The 27,611-nt window shown below is 43.4% G+C and overlaps 1 protein-coding gene across 1 annotated transcript; it reads left to right on the top strand.

Annotated features, from left to right (window-relative positions):
• The first annotated feature begins 1,061 nt into the window (after nucleotides 1-1,061).
• On the top strand, nucleotides 1,062-18,630 carry LOC142257654 (high affinity immunoglobulin gamma Fc receptor I-like). Its single transcript, XM_075329790.1, has 7 exons — nucleotides 1,062-1,142; nucleotides 2,885-3,038; nucleotides 10,485-10,742; nucleotides 14,846-15,103; nucleotides 15,875-16,024; nucleotides 17,657-17,788; nucleotides 18,614-18,630. Exons 1-7 carry the CDS (start codon nucleotides 1,062-1,064, stop codon nucleotides 18,628-18,630), a joined length of 1,050 nt encoding a protein of 349 aa, XP_075185905.1.
• Nucleotides 18,631-27,611: the final 8,981 nt, after the last annotated feature.

The following is a 27,611-nucleotide window of genomic DNA, read 5'->3' as shown; positions in this document are numbered from 1 at the left end:
GTTTCTTAGCGCCATTTCTAGGCGCTATACCCGGCTCGTACAGCGGCCCTGGAGCCAGGTGGCACGCTGGGTAATAAAGAGGTTAATACCAGTTTTGTTTTCAGATGGTACTAAGCCCGAAATTCATGGTGTCACGCCAAATTGCACATGGCCACCATGAATTTCTAGTAAACAGTAAAAGAAAAACACAACACAGAGAATTTTTTTTTTATTAGAAATAAAACAAAAAAAATTTAGAAACTCCATCTTTATTATAAAAACTCCTTAGTCTGATGCAATCCATAGGGAGAGTAATGTCAACTCTGCTTCATCACTCTGTGCAGCAGTGGCGACGTCGCTGTGACCGGTGAACCACCTCCTTTCTAAGGGGGCAGTTCATTTAGCGTCACAGCGACGTCACGGCAGCGTCACTGAACCGCCGCCCAATAGAAGCAGAGGGGCGGCGATGAGCGAGACGTAACATCCCGCCCACTTCCTTCCTTCGCATTGCAGCCAGGAGGCAGGTAAGGAGAGCTTCCTCGTTCCTGCGGCGTCACACGGAGTGATGTGTGCTGCTGCAGGAACGAGGAACAACTTTGTTACTGCTGTAGTAACGATAATTGAGAATGGACCCCATGTCACCGATGAGCGATTTTGCACGTTTTTGCAACAATGTAAAATCGCTCATAGGTGTCACATGCAACGGCATCGCTAATGCGGTCGGATGTGCGTCACAAATTCTGTGACCCCCAACGACTTCGCATTAGCGATATCATAGCATGTAAAGCCCCCTTTAGGCCATTAGTGGAATGAAGGGAATTGGTAGGGTGATAGACAGAGATGAGGGAGGATTTGAAGGGTGGTGCAGAACTGTGGAGCGCTTTGTGTGTGAGAGTGATAAGTTTATATTGGACTCTATAGCGGATAGGCAACCAGTGCAATGACTGGCAGAGGGTGGAGGCATCGTTGAAGCAGTTGGAGAGGAAAATAATCCTAGCTGCTGCATTCAGGATGGATTGGAGAGGGGAGAATGTAGTAATGGGATGACAGATTCGTAGAGAATTGCAGTAATCCTGGCGAGAATGAATGCGAGCGACAGTAAGAGTTTTTGCAGAGTCAATCGTAAGAAAAGGTTGACTCTTAGAGATATTTTTGAGGTGGAGGTGACATGAGCGAGCGAGTGATCAAATGTGGGGAGTGAAGGAGAGATCTAACTCAAATATAACCCAAGACAGCGGGTGTCCTGCTGGGGCGTAATGGTAGAACTACACACAAAAATGGTAATATTGGGTTTAGGAAGGTTATTTGATGGAGGAGACATGAGAAGTTCAGTTTTTGACAGATTCAGTTTTAGATAGCGGGAGTACATGATGTTGGAGACAGCAGTCATACAATTTCTCGTATTTTGTAGTAATGCAGGGGTAATGTCAGGAGAAGGTATATAATTCGGAGACATCAGCATATAGATGGTACTGGAAACAAATCTACTGTTGATTTGTCCAATAGGGGCAGTGTATAGAGAGAAGAAAAGGGGGTCTAGGACTGAACCCCCGACCATAAAGGGAAAAGGAGAGGAAGAGGAACCAGCAAAAAATACAGTGAATGAGCGGTCATAGAGATAAGAGGAGAACCAAGAAAGAATGGTGTCCTTGAACCCAATAGATTGGAGCATAGTTAGGAGGAGATGATGATCCACACCATGAAATGCAGCAGAGAAATCTGAGAGAACACACCTGAAAAAACAGAAAAAATCTGAGAATCCTCCTGCTTCCTCTTCTGCTGTGGTCTTGGCCTCTTCCTCCCCCTCCCAGGAAGTGGTGTCACATGGCTCCATGCAAAAAGACAGGATGTGATTGCACCACCAGATGCGGTGTCACCGAGCATCTCCACACCATCCCATGTAAGCATTCAGATTCCATCACATCACCCAAACATTGGAGAGAAAGCAGTAGCACCACCCAATCTACCCACGAGCCCTAGACCTGAATGGTAGTATTTCCAAATGATCATAGGTAGTTGAGATAGATAGAGCAATAGTGTAGAATAGGGATATGCAGTCTAGGGAAAGGTGTTTGCCACAAATCGGCATTTCATGGTATAAATAGGGATTGCTACTTGTAAATGCCTACTAAAGAGTTGCCAGTGAAGGATCTATATACAGTAGGTATTGCTACTTTTTAGTTGCTGCTAAAAATTTACCAGTGAACCATCTCAATAGGTATTGGTACTTTCTAGTGGCTACTAAAAATTTGCCAGTTAGTCATCTCACTAAGTATTGGTACTTCTGTGAGCTATCCCAATATTGCCATCTCAGCCAAGAAATACAGACTTTTACTTTTGTGTCAAGTGTCTAACAGGTGTGGTCCTAGGGTTGCAAAAAATCTGATTCAAAGGGGAAAAATACATCAAACAGGAGAAGTAAATCAGAACGTTATGGTGGAAGAGAGAATAGGTAGGGTGTTCAAGGTGTATGTGGGGGATGTTCTAATAGTAGCCCATGCTCTACTGAGCAAACACTCGCTCATTCTATCACAAGAGAACTGAAAACAACTTCCATTACTGGACAGTTTACTCCACTCCATTTCTTTGGCAGCTGCACATCGCTTCAACTTGTAAATGAGGCCAGAAACAGTATGTGCTAGAGTGGATGGCAATTGTTGCATCAAGTGCCCTCTCCTACACTTTCTACAACTCGACATCACACACAGTTCATTCCTCAGAGGAATGAACTTATTTACTCTTGTCACAACTCTCTAAATGCCCAACTGACTGTGGGGAACCACACATGAGCGAGTCTGCTGAATTGTTCACACATTCTATACCATGGGCAACAGAGGTCTGCTCCAAGGATTCATAGACTGAAGAAAAGGAAAGCATCTGCACCGATGCCCAAATTCTTTGTCAGTTGCGTCCAGGCCTGGACGAAGTCGTGTCCAAGCAGAACCCAGACCCTCATCAACAGATGTTAGCCCCTGGCGGTAGAGGTCATGATGATGAGACTGAGACATCTGAGGCGAATGCGTACTGTACTGTGAAGTCCGTTCAGGAAGAAGAGAAGAGTGACTGTCGGAGGCGAGGAGTAGGACAACAGAGAGGATGACAATGAAGTTGTGGATCCCACTTGGTGTGAACCCAGCTACTCAGCTGCGTGTCTCTGGGTTCACTTTCTCCTTCTTCAAAAACAAATATTTTTTTCCTTAAGAAAGAGAAAGTGTTCTCTGAAACATGTTAAAAAATAATTCACATATACTTCATTTGGATTCATCTATATCACACCGCAGCATTTCACCCATTCTCTACTGATTCTCTAATCTTTTCACGTGGGGTTGCTGCAGTCATACGTTACATGTTTTTGAGTGGTTGTTGTGACTCTTCACTAGAGTTGAGCGCAGTTCGCGGCTCGAGTGAATTTGGGGGCTGTTCTAGAGCGAACTAGAACTCGAGCTTTTTTGCTAAAGCTCGATAGTTCTAGATACGTTCAAAAACGGTTCTAGCAGCAAAAAAAACAGCTAATTCCTAGCTGGCTTTCCGCTGTAATAGTGTAAGTCACTCTGTGACTCACACTATTATGAAATTTCATTGCATAGTGTGCGGGAACAGCGCATTCAGATCACTGCTGTATGTATAATTTTTTTTTTTTTTCCTTGTCTTCCTTCCCTAAGCGCACGCGTGTAGTGGGGCGGGCCAGCATGTCAGCCAATCCCAGACACACACACAGCTAAGTGGACTTTTAGCCAGAGAAGCAAGGGCATGTGTGATAGGATGTCCATGTCACATGTCCCTGCATTATAAAACCGGACATTTTCCTCCAGCACGCCATTATCTGCCTTCTGCGTCCTTGGTGGGAGAAAAACACTGTGGAAAGAAAGCGCAATAGGGTCTTACCCCAGACAATTGGGGAAAATCAAGGAGGGTGGTCTTACTCACCTATAGGGGTTGTGAAAGTGGCGCGGTTTAACATCCCTATCTACTACTTTCTGTTTTCTGCGTCCTTGGTGTCAGACATCACTGGCGAAGCTCCTATCGCCAATACTGCTGTATACGCTCCATACACAGCGCTGGACAGCTTAGGGATAGCACTTTCTATCAGTCCTTTTAAGGGCTCATACCGGCAGGGTCAGAGCCATAGGTGACAGGTCCGTGAAAACAGAGTTTAACAGCTACACAAGATGACAGCGTCTGTGTAGCTAAGGTCAGGGATTTCCTCTCTGAATTTCCCCATTAGGAGGGATAGAAAGGCAGGCTTCCTTTCCTCTACCCAGAGACCCACAACCCTGCCACTGTACCCTCCTGTCCTCTGCACACTCCAACTCATTGTTACTAAGCCATTATACTAGCAAACACTGAGTAAACTTAGTGGCATGCTAAACGTGGCTGTTGGACTGCTGTATTGCCCCAGTAGTGCAAAGATATTTGCAGAACGTCTGCCTGCATTGCACACTCCAACTCATTGTTACTAATCCATTATACTAGCAAACACTGAGTGAACTTAGTGGCATCCTAAATGTGGCTATTGGACTTCTGTATCGTCCCACTAGTGCAAAGATATTTGCAGCACGTCTGCCTGCATTGCACACTCCAACTCATTGTTACTAAGCCATTATACTAGCAATTTATGCTGCCAGTTTAAGGGCCGTAGTTGCATTGTCAGGGATAATTATTCTTTATTATTCTGCTGTTAATAAAGCTAGACCACCACTGCAATCTACACCACCTCTCAATTTTTACTACCACATTTTCAGTGCACAATCTTGTCGCAATCAACATGAGTGGCAAAATGACAGATGCTGGTGGAAAGGGGAAGAGGCGTGTTGGAAAAGGGGAAAAAAGGGTTTGTCCGTGGGGAAGGTGGCAAAGCTCCATTAACATCTGCTGAAGATAGACCATCTACCAGCAAAAGTAAGATGTCTACTACTTACCGTGATCAATCCGATGTGCTCCCTTTTTTACGGACACGAACAACAGGAACAAAGGTAGATGATGGCCAAAAAAGTAAAATGCTTGAATGGATCTCAAGTGGTCCAACAAGTGCCCTCTCAGCCACCTCAACTACCGCATCTAAAAAACACCAGTCCTCTGAGTTGTCATCCCAATCAAACTTGCTTTCTCCCAGCTCTGAAGTCTCCATCAGCCCTGCACAGTATGGTGGAAGAGAGATGGCTGAGTCTGCAGAACTTTTTAGTCACACTATAGCCTGGGAATCAGAGGTCTGCTCCCAAACTACAGTGAGTACAGACCAGGAAATGGTCTGCAGTGATGCCCAGAACCTTTGTGACTTTGATTCAGGCCATGAGGACCAAGTTTCTGAGCATAACGTTGACCCTTTGTCACAAACTGTAACACATGTGGTTATAGACAATGAGGAACATACTGATGACGATGAGACGCAGATACCAGATTGGGATGAGAACTTAAATATTCGGTCAGGGCAAGAAGAGGCTCGGTCTGAGGGTGAGGGGAGTGCAAACACAACAATTGATGAGGAAATTCTAGATCCCACCTACTGTCAACCCACAGTCAGGCACTCAAGGAGTTTAACAGAGGCGGTGGAGGAGGATGCAACCGACGACGAAGTTACCTTGCGCCTTCCTGGACAGAGTCGGAGCACTGGTAGCACGTCTAAAACTGCATCATCAGCCACCACTCTGCCTCTGAGCACTAGTCGGGGGGGCTCAGCAGGTCGCATGCCCTCTAAGCCTTGCCTAGCCTGGTCCTTTTTTGACATAGAAAAAGATCGCCCAAATTATGTGATGTGTAAAATTTGTCGTGATTCTGTTAGTAGAGGTCAAAACCTCAGCAGTTTGACAACTTTTTCCATGAATCGTCACATGAATAAATATCATAGGTCCCAGTGGGAAGCTCACCGTGCTGCAATGCGGCCTAGCGGAGCGAACCATCCACTGCCTGCCCCTTCCAGTGCATCCACGCGCTCTTCATCTTCTAGGACTGTGGGGACAGCTGTCACACCTGGTTTTCCACGCACAACTTCCACCACTGTAACCGCAACAGGCAGTTTGCTTGGTAGGTCGTCAGTTGGTTTGGAAGGGGAAACAAGTGAGTGTGTACAGCTCTCTCAGACATCGATAGCACCAACGTTGGATGAAGGCAACATCATGTCTCCGACTGCACTTTCCTCACAAACCTGCATTTTTCCAGGGACACCCTACTCAACACCGTCTACACACAGCAGCCAGATCTCTGTCCCTCAGATGTGGACAAATAAAAGGCCATTTCCTGCGACCAATGACAAAGCTAAGAGGATGACTTTATCCCTCTGTAAGCTCTTGGCTACCGAAATGCTGCCTTTCCGCCTGGTGGACACACAGGATTTTGGAGACCTTATGTCTGTCGCTGTGCCCCAGTATCAGATGCCCAGTCGCCATTACTTCTTTAAGAAAGGTGTGCCCGCGCTACACCAGCATGTTGCACACAACATCACCGACTCCTTGAGAAACTCTGTGTGTGAACGGGAGCATTTTAACACCGATACTTGGACCAGTAAGCATGGACAGGGACGTTACATGTCGCTGACTGGGCACTGGGTAACTATGGTGATAGATGGTGAAGGGTCTGCTGCACAAGTCTTGCCGTCCCCACAACTTGTGTGTCAATCCTCTGTCTGTCCAAGTTCCACCACTGCTTCTGCCTCCTCCACCTCATCTGGGTCCTCCACCTCCACCCCAAGCCTGCCTGGTCAGGCCACCAGCGTTCTCACTGCGCAGAAGGAATCACGCACCCCTCATTACTGTGCTGGCAGCAGAGCGCAACGTCATCAGGCGGTCTTTAGCTTGACATGTCTTGGGAATAAGAGTCACACAGCTGAGGAGTTGTGGTCAGCTCTGCGGTCCGAGTTTAATAAATGGTTGTCTCCACTCAACCTGCAGCCTGGTAAGGCCGTGTGTGACAATGCTGCAAACCTGGGTGCGACCCTTCGCCTGGGCAAGGTGACACACGTACCTTGTATGGCTCACGTGTTGAACCTTGTTGTCAAGCAATTTTTAACACACTATCCCGGCCTAGATGGCCTTCTGACCAGGGCACGAAAACTGTCTGCTCACTTCCACCGTTCAGAGAACAATAGAGGAAAATAGGGTTTATTTGAGCCGCGCCAATGATCACTTCTCAGGTATTCAGATTAATGGATCTTTATTTTGCACAGGTCTACGCGTTTCTGGAGTCTCAGCTCCCTTCCTCAGGACCATCAGGCATAAGAACACATCAAAAAGTGATTTGATGTGTTCTTATGCCTGATGGTCCTGAGGAAGGGAGCTGAGACTCCAGAAACGCGTAGACCTGTGCAAAATAAAGATCCATTAATCTGAATACCTGAGAAGTGATCATTGGCGCGGCTCAAATAAACCCTATTTTCCTCTATTGTTCTCTGTTATCTGCCGTCTGGGTTGCTGCTGCCTTGATCAAAACTTTCCATGCCTGCATAGTAGTTGTGACTTTCACAACTTCACTTGGTGAGTATTACTGCTCCCTGTCTCTACCCCGTGTATTATTGGGGTAAAACCCTATTGCGCTTCTTCTCCACAGCTTTTTACTCATCCACTTCCACCGTTCAAGCGCCGCAGCTGAGCGACTTGCATCGCTCCAGAAGTCTTTTGGCCTGCCGGTTCATCGCCTGAAATGCGATGTGCCGACACGCTGGAATTCGACTCTCCACATGTTACAGCGACTGTGGCAGCACCGCCGAGCCCTGATGCAATACGTCATGACGTATAGCCTGGGCCAACGAGATGCAGAGGTGGGGCAGATCACCCTGATGGAGTGGTCTCAGATCAAGGACCTATGCACCCTTCTGCACAGTTTCGACATGGCGACGAATATGTTTAGCGCTGGCAATGCCATTATCAGCATGACAATTCCAGTCATTTACATGCTGGAGCACACGCTAAACACTATTCGGAGTCTGGGGGTGGGACAACAGGAAGGGGAGGAACTACAGGAGGATTCATATGCGCAAGACATAACAACATCTCCAAGGTCCAGTTGTTCATCATCACCAACGCGACAAGCCTTGAACCATGGGGGACAGGGATCAACAAGGGCGCATGGTAGCAGGCGAAATGTTGAGGAAGGTGCAGGAGAACATGAAGAAATGGATGACGAACTGTCCATGGACATGGAAGACTCAGCGGATGAGGGAGACCTTGGTCAAATTTCAGTTGAAAGAGGTTGGGGGGAGATGTCAGAGGAAGAAATAACGGTTAGCACCTCTATGCCACAAACACAGCGTGGACTTGGTCCGCATGGCTGCGCAAGACACATGAGTGCTTTCTTGCTGCACTACCTCCAACATGACCCTCGTATTGTCAAAATTAGAAGTGATGATGACTACTGGCTTGCCACACTATTAGATCCCCGGTACAAGTCCAAATTTTGTGACATAATTCCAGCCATAGAAAGGGACGCACGTATGCAGGAGTATCAGCAGAAGCTGTTACTCGATCTTAGATCCGCTTTTCCACCAAACAACCTTGCAGGTGCAGGGAGTGAATCTCCCAGTTGTAACTTGACAAACATGGGACGGTCTCGTCATCTTCAACAGTCTAACCTTACCAGTAGGACTGTATCTGGTGCTGGTAACAGCAATTTTATGGAATCTTTTCATAATTTTTTTTAGACCCTCCTTTGCAAGGCCAACAGAGACAACAAGTCTGACACATAGTCAACGGCTGGAGAGGATGATACAGGAGTATCTCCAAATAAACATCGATGCCATGACTTTGCAAATGGAGCCTTGCTCATTTTGGGCTTCAAATCTTGAAAAATGGCCAGAGCTCTCTAGTTACACCTTGGAGATTTTGTCGTGTCCAGCTGCCAGTGTTGTCTCTGAACGTGTCTTCAGTGCTGCTGGGTGTGTGCTGATAGATAAGCGCACGCGTCTGTCCAGTCACAATGTGGACAGACTAACGTTCATCAAAATGAACAAGTCATGGATCCACAAGGAATTTACTACCCCTGTGTCATCCTGGGGAGAGTAAATGCTTGTGGATTTGGAATGTGCTTGATGCAAATCAAAACATCCTGTTTGCAACTAGGGCACAAGTGCTGCCACTGATGGGGTGTCTGTGTGGCCCAATTTTTTGAAAAAAAGGGATACTCCGCTTGGAGTAACCCTTGCTTGCTGTGTTTTTTAAAATGATCCAAGATTAACAGATCTGGGATCAGGAAAGACTTTGCTACCTACCCCGGTGTCATACTGGGGACGGTTAAGTATGGCGTATTTTTTAATGTGCTTGATGCAAATCTATCTGTAAAGTGTAAAACTAGGGCACAAGTGCTGCCACTGAATGGGTGGGTGTGTGTGGGGCCCAGTTTTTGGAAAAAAGGGAGACTCCGCTTGGAGTCACCTTGCGGTGTTTTACATGATTTTAGAAGGGCGTGCCATGCCTATATCTGTGTCTCGTCCTCTTTTTCCTCGTTACGCTCTTTTGTTTTCGCATGAGAATTTGTTCTTGTCACTTTCCTATGTGTTTGTGTTGTGAGTTGTTTGTCACCTTTTGGACACCTTTGTGGGTGTTTTCTAGGTGTTTTTATGTGTTTGTGAATGCCTGCCATTGTTTCCTATGCGGTTCGAGTTCGGTTTGTCGAACGTTCGACGAACCGAACTCGAACGGGACCTACTCTTCACAACTCTGCAAGGTGAGCCTTTCCTCTGATTATACCATTAATTTATCTCAAGATTAGACCCTATTGCGCTCCCTCTTGTCGTTCCTCTCTGCTAGTGTTTGGCTCATTAGAGAAGCGTAGCAACCACATCAGCCATTGTAATACTCCACGGCAGTTTGTTCATTCTATTTGCCATTCCCAATGTTTGGGCCCCCCCATATAAAATTTAAAAAACAAAATAATGTTGGCTACTTCCTCTGCCTTTTCCACCTACACCACCATAATCCACTTACGCCTCCTCCTCAACCTTCTCTTTCACTTTCACTTCTGCCTCATGGTTATTAAATTATTTTTTCTATTCTGTTATTTTAAAAGGATATTCTGTTCTCTGTGGGGGAACTTTGAAAATGGGCTCTGTGGCGGAATTCTTCAAATTTGGCTCTGTGGGAAAGAAATTAAAATATGCTCTGTAGTGGCACTTTTAAAATTCTAATTTTATTTATTTACTTCCTATTTAACCCTGATTACTAATGTGACGGAACCCTTTTAAGTTTTTTCTCTATCCACATTTGTTTGCAGGGCAATTGCCCTGCTCTACTCCCTTTTTATTTCCTTTTTTGTAGCCCGCTAGCTTATACTATAACTATTTTACAGCAATTTCCCACCACCAAAGTTTGCGACCATATTGACCTCTATGGGGTCCTGGGTCAAGTTCAGGTCAAGTTTGAATACCGAACCAAACTTTTAACTACAGTGCGGCCAAACCCGGTGAACTTAAACATCCACGGGTCTGGTCATCCCTATTTGCTTTCATATTAATTTGTTTTATGAAATTCTGGAGAATATTAATTTTGTAAGACTGTTTCTTATATTTATTTTTTTTTTAGGATTCGTAATTAGACCAGAAGTGGCCTTCACTCCAAACTTGGGCAAAATATTTACTGGACAGTCTGTAATCATCACATGTGTTGTGGAGCCTGCAGTGGAAACTTCCATATTTTTGTGGTACAAGGACAGTACCCATCTGGATATTGGAGAACAAAGCTTTACAATTAGGCACACACAAATATATGATTCTGGAACTTTTCAGTGCCGGATCCCAACCGGTAATATCAGTGAAGGTGTTAGCCTGGAAGTTATTTCTGGTGAGTACCATGCTTAGCTGTAAAACATTCAAACTAGGTATCAAAAACGTTAAAATCGGGGGGAAAATCCACTCCAACAACCTAGAATGGAGCAATGGGTTGTGAATGTTTTTAATGGTTTTCTTCCAATATGCCCACTGCCCCCCATGGTTGGAGCCTCGGATAAAGCGTCTGAAGTAAAATTCAGATTTTTAGGCATTACCAAAAACTTTTGCCTTCTTTTTTTTAATTTCCATGAGGTTTGGACCAACTCTCTTATATTTTAATGTAGTAGTCCATAAAGATGAAAGTCATTCACAGATTATTAGCAACCAGTAAAAAAGAATTGAACCAACCAAAATCTTAAATCTGTTATGTCAAAATTCTGTAACAGAGTTCCCAATTTACTATAAGGCCTTATTTAATGCTGGTGTATTATAATATGTCAGAGGACCTTTACACTGTGTGCAGAATTATTAGGCAAATGAGTATTTTGATCACATGATACTTTTTATACATGTTGTCCTACTCCAAGCTGTATAGGCTTGAGAGACAACTACCCATTAAGTAAATCCGGTGATGTGCATCTCTGTAATGAGGAGGGGTGCGGTGTAATGACATCAACACCCTATATAAGGTGTGCTTAATTATTAGGCAACTTCCTTTCCTTTGGCAAAATGAGTCAGAAAAGAGATTTGACGGGCTCTGAAAAGTCAAAAATGGTGAGATGTCTTGCAGAGTGATGCAGCAGTCTTGAAATTGACAAACATTTGAAGCATGATCCCCGAACAATCAAGCATTTCATGCCAAATAGCCAACAGGGTCGCAAGAAGTGTGTTGGGCAAAAAAGGCGCAAAATAACTGCCCATGAATTGAGGAAAATCGAGCGTGAAGCTACCAAGATGCCATTTGCCACCAGTTTGGCCATATTTCAGAGCTTCAATGTTACTGGAGTATCAAAAAGCACAAGGTGGGCCATACTCAGGGACATGGCAAAGGTAAGGAAGGCTGAAAAAGACCACCTTTGAACAAGAAACATACGATAAAATGTCAAGAATGGGCCAAAAAATATCTTAAGACTCATTTTTCAAAGGTTTTATGGACTGTTGAAATGAGAGTGACTCTTGATGGGCCAGAGGCTGGATCAGTAAAGGGCAGAGAGCTCCACTCCGACTCAAACGCCAGCAATGTGGAGGTGGGGTACTGGTATGGCCTGGCATCATCAAAGATGAACTTGTGGGACCTTTTCGGGTTGAGGGTGAAGTGAAGCTCAACTCCCAGACATACTGCCAATTTCTGGAAGACAACTTCTACAAGCAGTGGTACAGGAAGAAGTCGGCATCGTTCAATAAAAACATGATTTTCATGCAGGACAATGCTCCATCACATGGATCCAACTACTCCACAGAGTGGCTGGCCAGTAAAGGTCTAAAAGAAGAAAAAATAATGACATGGCCCCCTTGTTCACCTGATCTGAACCCCATAGAGAACCTGTGGTCCCTCATAAAATGTAAGATATACAGGGAGGGAAAACAGTCCACCTCTTGGAGCAGTGTCTGGAGGCTGTGGTGGCTGCTGCACGCAAAGTTGATTGTAAACAGACAAGCAATGACAGAATCTATGGATGGTAGGCTGTTGAGTGTCATCAGAAAGAAAGGTGGCTATATTGGTCACTAATTTTTTGGGGGGTTTTGTTTTTGCATGTCAGAAATATTTATTTCTAAATTTTGTGCAGTTATATTGGTTTACCTGGTGAAAATAAACAAGTGAGATGGGAATATATTTGATTTGTTATTAAGTTGCCTAATAATTCTGCACAGTAATAGTTACCTGCACAAACAGATATCCTCCTAAGATAGCCAAATCTAAAAAAAAAAACCACTCCAACTTCCAAAAATATTAAGCTTTGATATTTGAGTCTTTTGGGTTGATTGAGAACATAGTTGTTGATCAATAATAAAAAAAATCCTCTAAAATACAACTTGCCTAATAATTCTGCACACATTGTAGTGCTATGGCCCTTGTCCACTTATTATATCTTATTCCTCTTACAGAAATTGACTAGAAACCCCCTATGACTTTGCCCTCTAAAAAATATCATAAAGCAAACACCTGCTGTGTATGGAGCTAAAGGGAACCTGTCAGGTCCAATATGCACCCAGGACCACGAGCAGTTCTGTGTATATTGCTAATCCCTACCTATCAGTCCCTGTATCTAGTAGCATAGATAAAAAGATCTTTAGAAAAAGTATTTTTAAAGATCCTTTCTAATATGCTAATGAGCGCGGGGACTAGTTGCGCTCATTATTTTCCTTGACAAGTTGACCCTGTGAACGTGCTAACATGCTAATGAATGTGAAGCGTCAGAGGCACGGTCACTTGGTAGATAATAAAATGTATGGTCTCCTTCCCGGTATGATGTAATTTGTCATGTGATAGGGGGTTCATGTTCAAAATAAATCCAGATGTTTTCCCACATGAAATATACACTCTTTTTCTAAGTTCATGTGGGAATGAAGTTGTTTATAATAGAAGCGGGAGGCTGGGAACAAGACTCACCAGATAGGGGATGCAACGGGGGCAAAACCCCTCTTTACATGAATATAGTGGACAGGAGGAAACATCGCCACGCCCACTAACCAAACTGGTAGCGTCCACTAACCTGAATGGAGTCCGTACATTCAAGGCTCAACCTTGGTCGCTCTCACATTGGTTGAGCTTAGAATGTACAAGCTCCTTCCAGGTTAGTGGATGTGGCTAGCTTGGTTGGTGGGTGTGTTAATTTGTCCACTATAATCATTTCCCCAGACCACCACTCTATTATAAACAACTCTATGCCCACGTGGACTTAGATGAAGAGTGTTTATTTCATCTGGAAAACATCCAGCTACATTTTGAGCATGACCCCCTTATCACGTGACAAATTACGTAATACATGGAAGGAAAATCTACCCTCTCCTCTGCTGCCGCTGCTGGTTTTTGGCTTAGTGTGCATGATCAGAATGTACCTGGATTTCCGGTCATACATACTACACCAGTTTGAAGCTGGGACACGTGCTTACATGAAAAGGTGGCCGACTAACCAAGGGAAGTAACACCCTTCCGACTACTCCCTGGCCTCATTAGCAGATATTGAAGGATCTTTAGAAATACTTATTCTAATGATCTCTTTATGTATGCTAATAAATACAGGGATGGTTAGGCAGGGATTATCAATATGCACCTGACAGGTTCACTTTAAAGGAAACCTGTCACCAGATTTGGCGACTATAATTTGCGGCCACCACCAGTAAGCTCTTATATACAACATTCTAACATGCTGTATATAAGAGCTCAGGTCGCTGTGTAGAACGTAAAAATCACTTTATAATACTCAAAGGGCGGTGCGGTGCATACCGGTCGAATGGCTCCATTCTTCGTACCAGCGCCGCCTCTTTTGGCTGCACAGGACCTTAATGCCAGTCTGTGTGCATGATGTAGTACGTGTCATGCACCCAGCCTTCAGAAGAAGGACGACATAGATGGCCGAAAGAGGAGGAGCTGCACCCAGAGAACAGAGCCACCTATTTGACCAGTCTTCACCAAACCGACCGTTTAGGTGAGTATTATAAATTGATTTTTACATTCTACACAGCGGCCTTGGCTCTTATATACGGCATGTTAGAGTGCTGTATATAGGAGCCCACTGATGGTGGCTGCAGCTTATAGTCGAAAAATCTGATGTCAGGTTCCCTTTAAATATGAATAATGATAATAAAGAGCCTCTCTGAATACCCTTCCAAGAAAAGTTATTTTTCAATATTTGATCCCGATGCTTATAAAGAGGGATGAGGAAATAGCACCAATTGGGCAAAGCTTAAACAAACTTCTTCCTTGAAATTGACATTTACTGGTTGAAAGGGACTTATTAATTTTGATCCCAATGCAAATATTGAGGGTGTTTGTCAAACTGCCTCTAGCAATCAGATTGTCAAACTTTGACATTAGAAAAGAGTAATGGCAGCTTAGCAAGGGACAAGTAACATTAATCTTTATCTTTGGCTTCACCATCACTATGCAATGATACGGTAAGGTTTAATATGGCAACCCCTAAGTAGGTCTCTGAATGCATCTTTTGGCTTCAGGTTACCTCATCTTACAAGTTCCCGCCTCTGTGTATGAAGGGGATGACGTGTTTCTAAGATGCCACAGCTGGCCGGGCTACTCAGTGCGACGCACAATGTTTTACAAGGACCAATTGGAATTGAATCCTTCAGTTGGGGACTCTGGACTGCTCTTTAAAAATGTTAAAAGAGACATGGCTGGAAAATACAGATGTGTGAAGAAAGCAGAGCAATCGCGTGTCGCAACTTACTCTGATGAGTCCTTTATTCATGTCAGAGGTAATGGCTAAGTAATATCTACATTGTATGAATCCGTTTTAGACTAAAGTAATTCCCACTAAAGACAGTTTTGAGGGCTTAATTCCCTCCTTTTATGCTTCCTCCAGATGTCAGTCAGTGTGGGGGTGCAGTTACATCTGCCCCTCACCATACACAGAACATTGAATGAACCTGCGCCAGTGCTGCTTCCATGACTTAAACCAGAATGCTGCCAGGAGGATTAAAGTTAATTTCCTCCCGGCAGTGGGGTTTAATATGCAGGCATTGGGCAGGTTCAGAATGCTATTAACCTACAGTTAACACAACATCTGCAGGTTCCCTTTAAATGCCGCTGTATGAGATCCCCCTGTGACTGTGTGAGCCCACATCAAAGGCAGAGAGACAGCCAATTATGTACATTTACGTCATCGGTTGTGAAGGGTTTTGCTAGAATCTCCACAATTTGAAAAGTCCTAAACCAAGTTCACTCATTTATAATTTGCCTAGTCACCATATTATGAACATATCCTCATCAAGGCTCCTTGTCAAGGTAGGAGCTCAGAACTATAGATGAGCGCATTAATCTTCAGGACTACGGTCCATCAGTCAGGTCACTAGTGTCTGACTGCTGGATAGGAGCCTCACCTAGCTTTTAACATGTCTTTTGATTAATCAGTCTAGCATGACATCATCTGTCAAATATTGTCCTTTCTCCTGTGATTTGGCCATGTATTACATTTTAAGACACAAGCCAGTATGATGGTATGCTAATGGTATTTTAATGATTTTCAGAACTGTTCTCAATCCCAAAAATAAGAGTTACCCCAAATCCTGTGATGGAAGGTGACAGGATGACCCTGACTTGCTACACAGATCTTAATCCTCTCCGACAGAATACGAGACTGCTGTTTACCTTTTATAGGGATGGACTAAATGTTCAGAGTTTTAGTCCATCTAACAAATATGGAATTCGGTCCATTCATTTAGAGGACTCTGCAAAATACTCCAGTGCGGTAAACGCCATACCCAGCGGCTTGAGAAAGAAGAGTCCTGAGTCATATATTCAAGTACAAGGTGAGCACCAAGTTATTGAGTGACTTCAATTTCTGAATGATACAAAGTAAATAAAGAACAAATATTCTTATAAATATTAGTGATGAGTGAAGCTTTGAAATTTGAATCTTCCAGTTTTACTAAATTTCTAAGGGAGATTTTATTTGCGGCTAGTTGATTTGCTGCAAATCAAAAGTACACTGAAGCCTCTAATTCCTCTAAAAACATGTATGACTCCCTTCGATAAGGAATTTATGACTTTCTTTCTCCAACATTGCTTAGCTATGAGCTGTGGCATTCTCTCACTATCCAGGCTTACCACACATGGCTGCTCCATTCCCTGTCTTTGCTTTTATACATTATATTAGTATGCATTTTCTGTCTGAGAACCCTGCCCCATCCATAGCCATGTCTCATTTCACATATATAGCTTGGTCCTTTGCTTCCCATACAGAGCACGTTTTTTAACTGCAGGTGAGGTTACACATAGGTTAGGGACCCCAAAAATAGAGATTACCTTGGCGTTTGGTTTTGGGGCTCCTTTGCATTGATCAATACAATGGCTGAACATCTCTCATTCCTATTATTCATAGCAGTTATGCACATTCCATTTTCATGTTTTTCACTTTTTTCAGATAGTCCATTGTATTTTTCAGTCTAGTATTCCTATAGCAGTTATGCTTTTCATTATTCCCCTATAAATTGTGACTGGTGTGCGACTCTTTATCCTATTATTTATTTGCTTTTATGCAGGCTTATAGTTCATTCTGATTTCCTGTGCTATAGCATGTAATCTGATAGCAGCAAGGCATTATCAGGAAGCATGTCTAGGGTTGTGGGGCTGATGCAATGTATAAAATGGCAGAATTTTAGCAGAATTGAGAAGGGAATAACAAATTGTTAACATTCCTAAAAAATGTACACATTTGATTCACATCTAATTTCCTCATCTCAAATAAATAATCGACAGTGACAAAGATTCTGTATGTGTCCCTCTTCTGATTTGGCCATTTTCAGCCAAAGACATTGCTAAAAAAATACAAATAATTTAGAAAAATGCACATGACTTCCACAATATAATAACTTAACTAGACTATAATAACTTTCTAGAAAATCTGTTCACGGAGTCCTTGCTCCATTTCTGTCCCCAGATCAGTGGTCATTCTGACCAAAGCTGATGATCCATGCAGTCATAGGTAGAATGGTTATTTAGAGCATGCTGCATGACCATCCCATTGAAAACATTGTGGGTGTTAGACAGTTTGTCCCTAACAATCAAACTTTTAGTCTTAATTTTTCAACTTATAAGCAAGTTAGCATTGTGTTGGCGCTCAAGAAGTTGGACCATAATTGCTTTTTTTTATTCCATAGAATTATTCTCAAATCCACTTATAAATGTGAGTGCAACTCAATTGACAGAGGGGGATCAGATGACCCTAACGTGTCTCACGAGTCTCAACCGGCACAGACAGAATGAAGACCTGCTGTTTGCTTTCTACATGCATGAATGGAGAGTTCAAGGATTCAATTTATCCAATAAATATAAAATTTTATCTATCCAGCTGGAAAATTCTGGAAATTACTCTTGTGAAGTTAAAACCTCAACTAACAATGTGCGGAAAAAGAGTAAGGAGATTCATATCCAAGTGCAAGGTAAGTATCTACTCATTTTTTAGCTTCACACATGAAGTATCTTCAGTTTTGGATAATGATGGTCTTTTATGACTTAATGGGCATCAATAGTCTGAATGCCAGGTAGATACAAAAAAACTTAGTGTTCAGACTTCCCCAAACATATACAGCTGCACACTAAAATGCTAAAACTGAAAAAGTGAACTCTGGCATTGCATTACTGCTATAGGAATATTTGAAAAAATATATTTAGCTTATATATTGGCCAATGCATGTGAGCCCGATAACCAATGGCAAGATAATCTCTGTATATCGGGAACCTAACTTGAAATTGGCCTTTCAGGTTAGGTTCCCAATATACAGAGATTACCTTGCTGTTGGTTGTTGGGCTCATGAGCATTGGCCAATACATAAGTACATAAGTTAAACATCTCTTTTTTTCAAATATTCCTATAGCAGTAATGCAATGCCAGAGTTCCCTTAAACATTGTTAGCACTTTAGTGTGCAGCCATAAATGTTTCGTAGTTATAATGTGTTTTTCCGCTAGCACCTGTTGCCACCTATTGGATGTGCAGGTCAGTCTTTTTGTATAAATGTTCCCCAAACAAGTGGCACTCAAAATCATAACTTAAAGTCATAAATTAATAACATTAAAGAGAAGTCCTGCCTTAGTAGTACTTAATACTAGGAATAGTAGTACTCCTTTTTGTGTTGGGTTCACCAGCGAGAAAAATTGTAGGATGACCATGGTATTGTCTAATTATGGTGGCTCATGGTAGATGAGCTTCAAGTTAGTAAACATTCTATGAGTTGAAATAGTAATTCATTCATTTTCTGTTCTTCAGGTTGTGTTCTTGCCTAGGAATGCATAAAAAAAGAAGGGAAGTACCTTATTAGTAATATTCCTTTCAGTTATGCATGCATGGACTAGATCAACTAAGATGACAATTAGTGATTAGCAAATAGTAACTACTCGTGTTTGATAATAGTTATTGACTACCGAGTACTATTCCAGAATTCGTCATGACAAAAAGAATGCTCAGGTTCCCCTTTGACTTGCATTAGGTTTGATATTCGTGGTGAATAGCGGAATGGTAAGTTGGGATTCATTTCGAATAATCAGAACACAAATAGTTACTATTCGCTCATCACTAATGACTATTGATTCTCTCCTGGAGTTGGATCCACCAGATAGAACAATACTATGATGACTTTGGTGGGTAGACACTACTAACATCATCGTAGATTTTATGTACTTAAATTGCCACCATTGTCCAACTAGGTCGCTAACGTGGACTTGTTCCTTGGTAGCAAATAGTTATTTTTTTTTTAGGAGCCACCAAGTGACCACTACAATTAGTCCCAACTACCATCAAAGTGGCAAATCTAACTAATCTGCAGGAGCTACTGTGTTGATTTATTTAACTCTTTAACAATAAGGGAATCTTTACATTTTAGCGCTTTTGGTTTTCTCCTAGTCTTGTTGTATAAGCCTTACCTTTTTCAATATTTTGTGGTCCACATATGAGGACTTGTTTTTTTTCCTTGAATTCCTTTTACTATCCAATGTTGCGAAAAATGAGAAAATAGATTGCAGTGAAATTGCAAATTGGGAAAATGACTTTTCAGCTTAATTCTCCTGGTCAATACAATTAGGGCGACGCCAAACTTGTCTTTTTTTATTTAATTTTTTTAATGTTAAAAAAACGTTTTAAAATTAGTTAAGAAAAAAAGAAACAATTTTGTATGTCGGTATTTTCTACAATTCCTAAATTTTATATTTTTTTCTTTCATATAGCCAGGTGAGTGTGTTTTAACCCATTGAGTTAATGTTTCTATAGTTATCATTTCGGAGTACATGTGTTTAGATATATTTTTATTGGATTTTTTTAGGGAGGCAGACATTTATATTATGTTTTTTAAAAAAATATGTTTTGATAGCTTGGACTTTTTTGGACACAACAATACCAAATATTTTTTTAATGGGTTAAAAAGAAAGGCAATATAAAATGTAACGTTTTTATTTATTTTTTAATTTTATTTTTACTTTATTTTTTAGTCTCCCTAGAATTTTTGAACCTGCAATCACTGATTTCTTGTACTGTGTACTGTAGTATCTAGGGAAGTTGTGATGGCCCTATCTCAGACCTCCTTCAGTAGGCCCCCAGATGTCATGATAATCCAAAAATTCTCCTCAAACATGAAATGGAGGGGGACAATGGAATCTGGCAAGCACTGATTTCATTTAAATGCCTGTAACAAATATACAGCTGTACCCTGAGGCACTAAATTATGCAAACATTGAAAATACTAACTTGGACATGCATTACTGCAAAGGAAATACATTTAAAAATTGAGATACTTAGTGCTTTAAAAAGGTCATTTTTATTTCAGTCCAGCAGCCAGCGTCAAGGCGTATATCTCTTTGCTGGGTCCCTTCTGAAATTCCTCCACTAGCTTAAGACAACTTGAATTTTCCATTACCAGGTTCCTGGCCACCCATAACATTTTTAGCTGTTCAGCCAGGGTAGAGGCATTTAGGTAGAGAACCAGCAAAGAGAGATACGCCTTGACACTGGCTGTTGGGCTCACATAACAATGGCCTTTTTCATGTGCTAAGTGTCTCAATTTTTCAATGTATTTCCTTAGCAGTAATGCATGTCAAAATTCCAATGTTTGCATACCTTATCGCCCCCAGTGCAGCTGTTTATTTGTTAGAGTATATTTCATGCTCAATATGCACCTGTTCACACTTGTCTGTTAGGAAGTGTCATCAGTTTTCATAATTTGAATGCCGCTGTTATTGTCATGTAATAGTTTAATTTAAAGCTATTAACACACAGCTTCCATCTTTCTAGTCACAGGCAGATGTCGGCCATATGAAGCAGCTGCTATCTGCCTGACATGATTCAGGTTCAGCTCCTGAGCCAGCTTCATACATTCCTTATCAACCGATGATGAAAACGTATGTCACAGATGGTTGATAAGGGATTAACTACTATTGGGCTTTTGTGAAAATATTTTTTGTATTCTTCTGAGCTTTGTAGTCCTGATATTGAAACTGTACTATATATTTTGGGTAGCAAAACCTAAAAAGCTTTGTTTTATATAATCTTACATTTATTTATTCATTTTTTTAAGGCACAAAGTCTACTGCAAGTTTTGAACTAGAGAACATATTCAGACTGGCAATATCTTCACTTATATTTACTATCTGTTGTGCCATTATCATTATATGTTGCTGATATTTCTAGGCAACCATTGAACATTCAATATTACTCGAAAGCTGATGAAGTAGGAAATCAATCATAAGAAGACTTATCATGACATCTTACAGTGCACTTCTAAGTACAGGTGACTTTTCAGCTGCTGTGTGTGTAATATAACCGTGGCCAAACATTTCTGTGCTCCAGGAAAATTGTCATATTAAAAGGCAACTTCAGATCACAGAGCCATTGCAGGGTCTGGGAATACAAATTCATCACAATGTTTAACTCTGTGGACACAGGACTCAACATGTCAGGAGGATTTATGACCCATTACAAAATCTGAGAGGTCAGCTCCAGAGACTGAGGGCACCATGCCTCTGATCCTACATGGATATTGGGACAATAAAACTCTCACACCACTAATCAAAGCTAATTAAGGGTTCACTCTCTAAGCTTAGTGTTTGTTTATTTAAATGTCCTTTTACTATGCATCCCTCTACCCTTTTTTGTGTATATATTTGTGTTTCTTCAGATATTTTGTCATACCATTCCTGAGGAAGAGACCTCAGATGTCTCGAAAGCTTGCTTTTTAACATCATTTTATTTTAGTTAGCCATTAAAAGGTATCACAACTACAAAATTTTAATTTTGTTTCTCTCACTGAGAGCAATCAATAATTTTTCAACTGGTTTACATGGTACTAAAACCTTTTTCTTTTAACTGTAATATTAGGAATAACACTATTTCTGGCCATTAAAAGACTTGTATCCTACAGTTTTTAAAAACATTTTTTGATCTACAGGTGCTTTCTCTAGTTTTCATTTGTCTCTAAGCTAGTGAGTGGTGACAAGTTTTATGATTCGGGATGATCAAATACCCTAATATTCGCTTCACCGAATATCCGATGAATACATCTCTCTCCTCTCCTCCTCTCCTCCTCTCTCTCCTCTCTACTCTCTCCATTCTCCTCTCTTTTGTCTCTCTCTCCTCTCTCCACTCTCCTCTCTTTTGTCTCTCTCTCCTCTCTCTCCTCTTTCTGTCTCTCTCTCCTCCCTCCACTCTCCTCTCTTTTGTCTCTCTCTCCTCTTTCTGTCTGTCTCTCTCTCCTCTGTCTCTCTCTCCTCTCTTCTCTCTCTCCCCTCTCTCTCTCTCCTCTCTCTCTCCTCTCTTCCTCCCCTCTCTCTCTCCTCTCTCTCCTTCTCTCCTCCTCTCCTCTCCTCCTCCTCCTCTCCTCTCTCCTCCTTTCCACTCCCCTCCTCTTCTCTCCCCTCCTCTCCTCTCTCCTCCTCTCCTCCCCTCCTCCTCTCCTCCTCTCCTCTTTCCTCCTCTCCTCCTCTCCTCTCTCCTCTCTCCTCCTCTCCTCTCTCCTCCTCTCCTCTCTCCTCCTCTCCTCTCTCTTACTCCCCTCTCCTCTCCTCCCTTCTCTCCTCTCCTCCCTTCTCTCCTCTCCTCCCTTCTCTCCTCTCCTTTCTTCTCTCCTCTCCTTTCTTCTCTCCTCTCCTTTCTTCTCTCCTCTCCTCTCTCCTCCTCTCCTCTCCTCTCCTTTCTCATTACGCCGGACCCGGAGGCCTGGAAAACAAGTGCCAGTAAGTCAGAAATGAAACTGAAAGTATCCAGGCGGATGTAGTTTTATTAGTTGGATACCGTATAGTGGCAAATACATTCTCTCATCCCTATTTATGATGTCTCCCATACACAGCGCACAGAGAAATCATGGATTCCTGTTTGCTTGTTTCTATGTACATAATATCCAAAAGCACCAGCAGCATTGAGAGTATTGTACAATAGTACTGAGTAGTGTAGCTACGAATACAGCTCTAGTATGAGACTGCATATTTGAAAGCAGCAGCAGCACTGGACTATCTGTTACTATGCCTCTCTCATACTCTGTTCTTTTTTCCTGCTTTCCTCTTCCATAGTTTTCAACATTACAATACAATACAATATTACCCAGAGGAGCATTGCAGCTATAAGACTTCTCCCCACTGACAGCCAGATTGGTTTGTCAGTCTCCGCAAGTAGAAAAGTTTTCCCCTTAGACCCCACTATAGCTTGTCATACAGCCAGATCAGATCTCATACTTTGCACTGACGAGGGACAATCATCCCAAAACACCGTGTCTGCAAATTGAGGTTCTGATCTGGCATAAATCCTAGGTCATATGAAAAGGCTTGTTAAAGGGCCACTTTTGACCTATTAATAGTACTGGAAAAAAAATAGAGGATAGTTTCACCTGGTAAGATCATTTCTCAAAGCCCTAGAACCCCATGAGTCGTCTCTGTGCAGCATGGACAGATGACATTGGTGCTGCAGGTGGTTCACATGGAATGACTCATTATAGAGAGACTGATGAAGCAGAGTTGACAAAACGAGACACAGAAAATGAGACTTGAGGCGATGCACAATAAAGTACAATATGTCTAAGAGTTCTTTATGTGGAGACCTGACAAACCAATCTGGCTGCCAGTGAGGAGTCTTATACCTGTAGCTGCAATGCTTCTCTGGGAAATATTCTAATTGTCTCTTCAGGAAGTAAGGAGACAAACTCTAGCTCCACCTATTGGAAGTAGCGATCCTAAAAGTCAAAAGTGGCCCTTTAATGATCCTTTTCATATGACTTCGGATTTATGCCAGATCAGAAACTCAGTTTGCAGACATGGAGTTTTGGGGTGATAAATCCTAAGTTATATGAAAGGCTCGTTAAAGGGCCACTTTTGACTTTTAGCATTGCTTCTCCCAATAGGTGGCACTAGAGGTTTGTCTTCTTCCTCCCTGAAGAGACAATTTGAATATTTCCCAGAGGAGCATTGCAGCTATAAGACTCCTCACTAGAGATGAGCGAACCGGTCCCGGTTCGGCTCGAGGTCGGTTTGCCGAACGGAGGTCCCGTTCGAGTTCGGTTCGTCGAACGTTCGATGAACCGAACTCGAACCGCATAGGAAACAAGGGCAGGCATTCACAAACACAGAAAAACACACACCTAGATAACACCCTCAAAGGTGTCCAAAAGGTGACAAACAACTCACAACACAACACAAACACATGGGAAAGTGACAAGGACATATACTCATGCGAAAACAAAAGAGCTGGACAAGGAAAAAGAGGAGGAGACACAGATATATGAGTATATGCAAGGAAACATCGATTCCATTATTGTGCAACTTGAGCCCTGCTCATTTTAGGCTTCCAATCTGGATAAATTGCCTGAGCTCGACACGTACGCCTTTTGGATCTTGTCATGTCCTGCAGCCAGCGTTCTCTCGGAACCTGTCTTCAGTTCTGCTGGGGGTCTGCTGGCAGATAAGCACACGTGTCTGTCCACTGACAATGTGGACATGGCTCTCAGAGGACTTTTCTTCCCCTGGGTCAGCCAGGGGAGGTGAAAGGCACGAGTATTTTTGAGAGTGCTTCATGCAAAGCATCTTTTTCATTTTGAAAAGGGGGGTCAACTGATGCTAGTCAAGTGGGGTGTGTGTGGCCCAATTAGTGGCAACGAGGGAGACTGTGGTTGGAGTCCCCTCACTGTGTTTCTAAAAGAACCAAGATGAACAAGTCATGGCTCTCAGAGGACTTTTCTTCCCCTGGCTCAGCCAGGGGACGGGAAAGGCACGCGTATTTTTGAGTGCTTCATGCAAAGCATCTTTTTTTTTTTCAAAAGGGGGGGTCAACTGATGCCAGTCAAGTGGGGTGTGTGTGGCCCAATTAGTGGCAACGAGGGAGACTGTGGTTGGAGTCCCCTCACTGTGTTTCTAAAAGAATCAAGATGAACAAGTCATGGCTCTCAGAGGACTTTTCTTCCCCTGGCTCAGCCAGGGGACGGGAAAGGCACGCATATTTTTGAGAGTGCTTCATGCAAAGCATCTTTTTCTTATTCAAAAGGGGGGTCAACTGATGCCAGTCAAGTGGGGTGTGTGTGGCCGAATTAGTGGCAACGAGGGAGACTGTGGTTGGAGTCCCCTCGCTGTGTTTTACATGATTTTCGAAGGGGATGACATGCCTAAGAGGTTGAGTTTAATCATCTGCATCTTGTTGGCAACAGAAAGGCTGCCTTTACACCCTTTTGAGTCCGAGGATTTTCGAGACCTCATGCCCATTGCAGTGCCCCAAGAGCCGATGGCCAGTCGTCACTCCTTCCCCAAGAAAGACGTGCCCGCGCAACCACAGTAGGTCACACACAATCTCACCAACTCCTTGAGAAACTCTGTGTGTGACAGGGTGCATTTCACCACAGATACTTGGACCAGTAAGCATGGACAAGGGAGTTACATGTTGCTGACTGGGCACTGGGTAACTATGGTGAGAGATGGAGAAGGGTTTGCTGTACAAGTCTTGCCGTCCCCACGACTTGTGTGTCAATCCTTCCTCTGTATGTACAAGTTCCTCCACTGCTTCTGCCTCCTCAACCTTGTGTGGCTCATCCATCTCGGCCCAAACCCTGTGTGGTCAGTCCACCCTTCCTTGTAACTGCGCCCAAGGAATCCCACACACCTCCTTACTATGCTGGCAGCACAGCTCAAGGCCATCAGGCGGTCAAATGTTTACTTTGAAATGTAGGGGAAATGTGAGACACCGCTGAGGAATTGTGGACGGTTAGCTCTGGAGAGTGAGACCGAGTTTCATCAATGGTTGTCTCCACTCAACCAGCAGCCAGGGAAGGTCGGGTGCGACAATGATGCAAACCAGTCTGCGTCCCATCTTCAGGGCAATGTGGAACACGTGCCTTGTATGGCTCACGTGTTGAACCTGGTTGTCCAGCAATTTTTAAAACATTATCCCGGCCTACATGGCCTTCTGACTAGGGCACGGTGTAACGCCTGCCTGGATCGACACACTCAGATGGGCTGTAAAGGATAGGCTAGAGGCAAGCCACTCACCAAGCTGGACACCCAGAACCCTGAAACCCTTTAACCCCTATACAGTGATATGGAATTACACAGGGCCCAAGTTGATCAATACCTGTGGAAGGCTGCAGTTCCAGAGAATAGTAGTCATGCAGGGTCAAAAACATTAATTGAGGAAGAGGAACAGAATGGGATGGCCAGGACTTAATCAGAAAACAAGCAGAGGTGAAATGCGGATCGGCCAGCGAGGTACATAAACAGCAAGCAGGAAAAGTAGTCGGGTAACAAGCACACAAAATCCTAAAACTGAACTGGGGGTAAAAGTAACCAGAGGTTCATAGCTATGTCTGGCAGTGGTCTGCAGACAGGATGGGCATACAAAAGGGTGTGGTATCTTCCCATTGGTTGTAGCTGAATGATGGTACTTCATCTGTGAGATACCCACCAGCTACATTCAGCCAGAGATTCTGCATCTGTCAAGGTAATGCAGCCTAGTGGGTGAGCATAACCTGCATCCACCTGCGCCGCTGGCATCGACTCCTCTCCCATAATCCGCACTATGCATGAAAGGAACACGTTGTCACCTGGCGACCGGAGTACAAATTGACGGAGCGGACTTCGTTGGTGACTTAACAGCCGTGTGCGGCAATGATGCAAACCTGGCTGCGGGCCATCGTCAGGGCAATGTGACACACGTGCCTTGTATGGCTCACGTGTTGAACCTAATTCTCCAGCAATTTTTAAAACACCATCCCGGCCTACATGGCCTTGTGCAGCGGGCACGCTCGCTATGTGCTCACTTCCAACGTGCGCACACAGCAGCTCAACAACTTTCGTCGTTACAGAAGTCTTTAGGTCTGGTGGTTAAACGCCTGAAATGCGATGTGCCGACACGCAGGAATTTGAATCTGCACATGTTGCAGCGTTTGTGGCAGCACCGCCGAACCCTGCTGAAATACGGTATGACGTATACCCTGGGCTAACATGATCCAGAGGTGGTGCAGATCACGCTGCTGGAGTGGTGTCAGATCAAGGACCTATGCACCCTTCTACACAGTTTACAAATGTCGACGAAGATGTTTAGCACTGGCAATGCCATTCTCAGCGTGACAATTCTGGTCATCTACAAGATGGAGCACACTGTAATTATTATTCGGAGTCAGGTGTTGGGACAAGAGGAAGGGGAGGAAGTACAGGAGGAGTCATATGTGGAAGGGATAACAAGATCTACGAGGTCCAGATGGTCAGCGGCACCTAGGCGGCAGTCATGGTGAGGGAGAGGGATTAACAAGGGTGCATAGTATCAGCAAAAAGTGTTGAGGAAAGTGCAGGAGCCCATGAAGAAATGGAGGCCGAACTGGCGATGGGCATGGAAGACTCAGCAGATGAGTGAGAGCTTGCTCACATTTCGATTGTGCGAGGTTGTGGGGAGAGGGCAGAGGAAGGAGGCACGATTCTCACCTCTCTGCCACCAACACACCAAGGACTTGGTCCTCCTGGATGCACAAGACACATGAGCGGCTTCTTGCTGCACTACCTACAACATGACCCTCGGATTGTACGAATTCAAAGTAATCCAGAATACTGGGTTGCCACACTGTTAGATTCCAGGTACAAGACAAAATGTGGCGAAATAATTCCTGCCATAGAAATGGACGCACGTATACAGGAGTATCTGCAGAAGGTGGTATGCAATCTTAGATCTGCTTTTCCACTAAACACCAGTGCTGCACAGAGTGAATCTCAACGCTTTGTCATGGATAGGAGGAAATGGTCTTTTACTTGTCCACATC

Source organism: Anomaloglossus baeobatrachus, chromosome 12 (assembly GCF_048569485.1).
Source record: "Anomaloglossus baeobatrachus isolate aAnoBae1 chromosome 12, aAnoBae1.hap1, whole genome shotgun sequence".
NCBI classification, from domain to species: domain Eukaryota; kingdom Metazoa; phylum Chordata; class Amphibia; order Anura; family Aromobatidae; genus Anomaloglossus; species Anomaloglossus baeobatrachus.
This window is presented reverse-complemented; position numbering and strand designations above follow the sequence as displayed.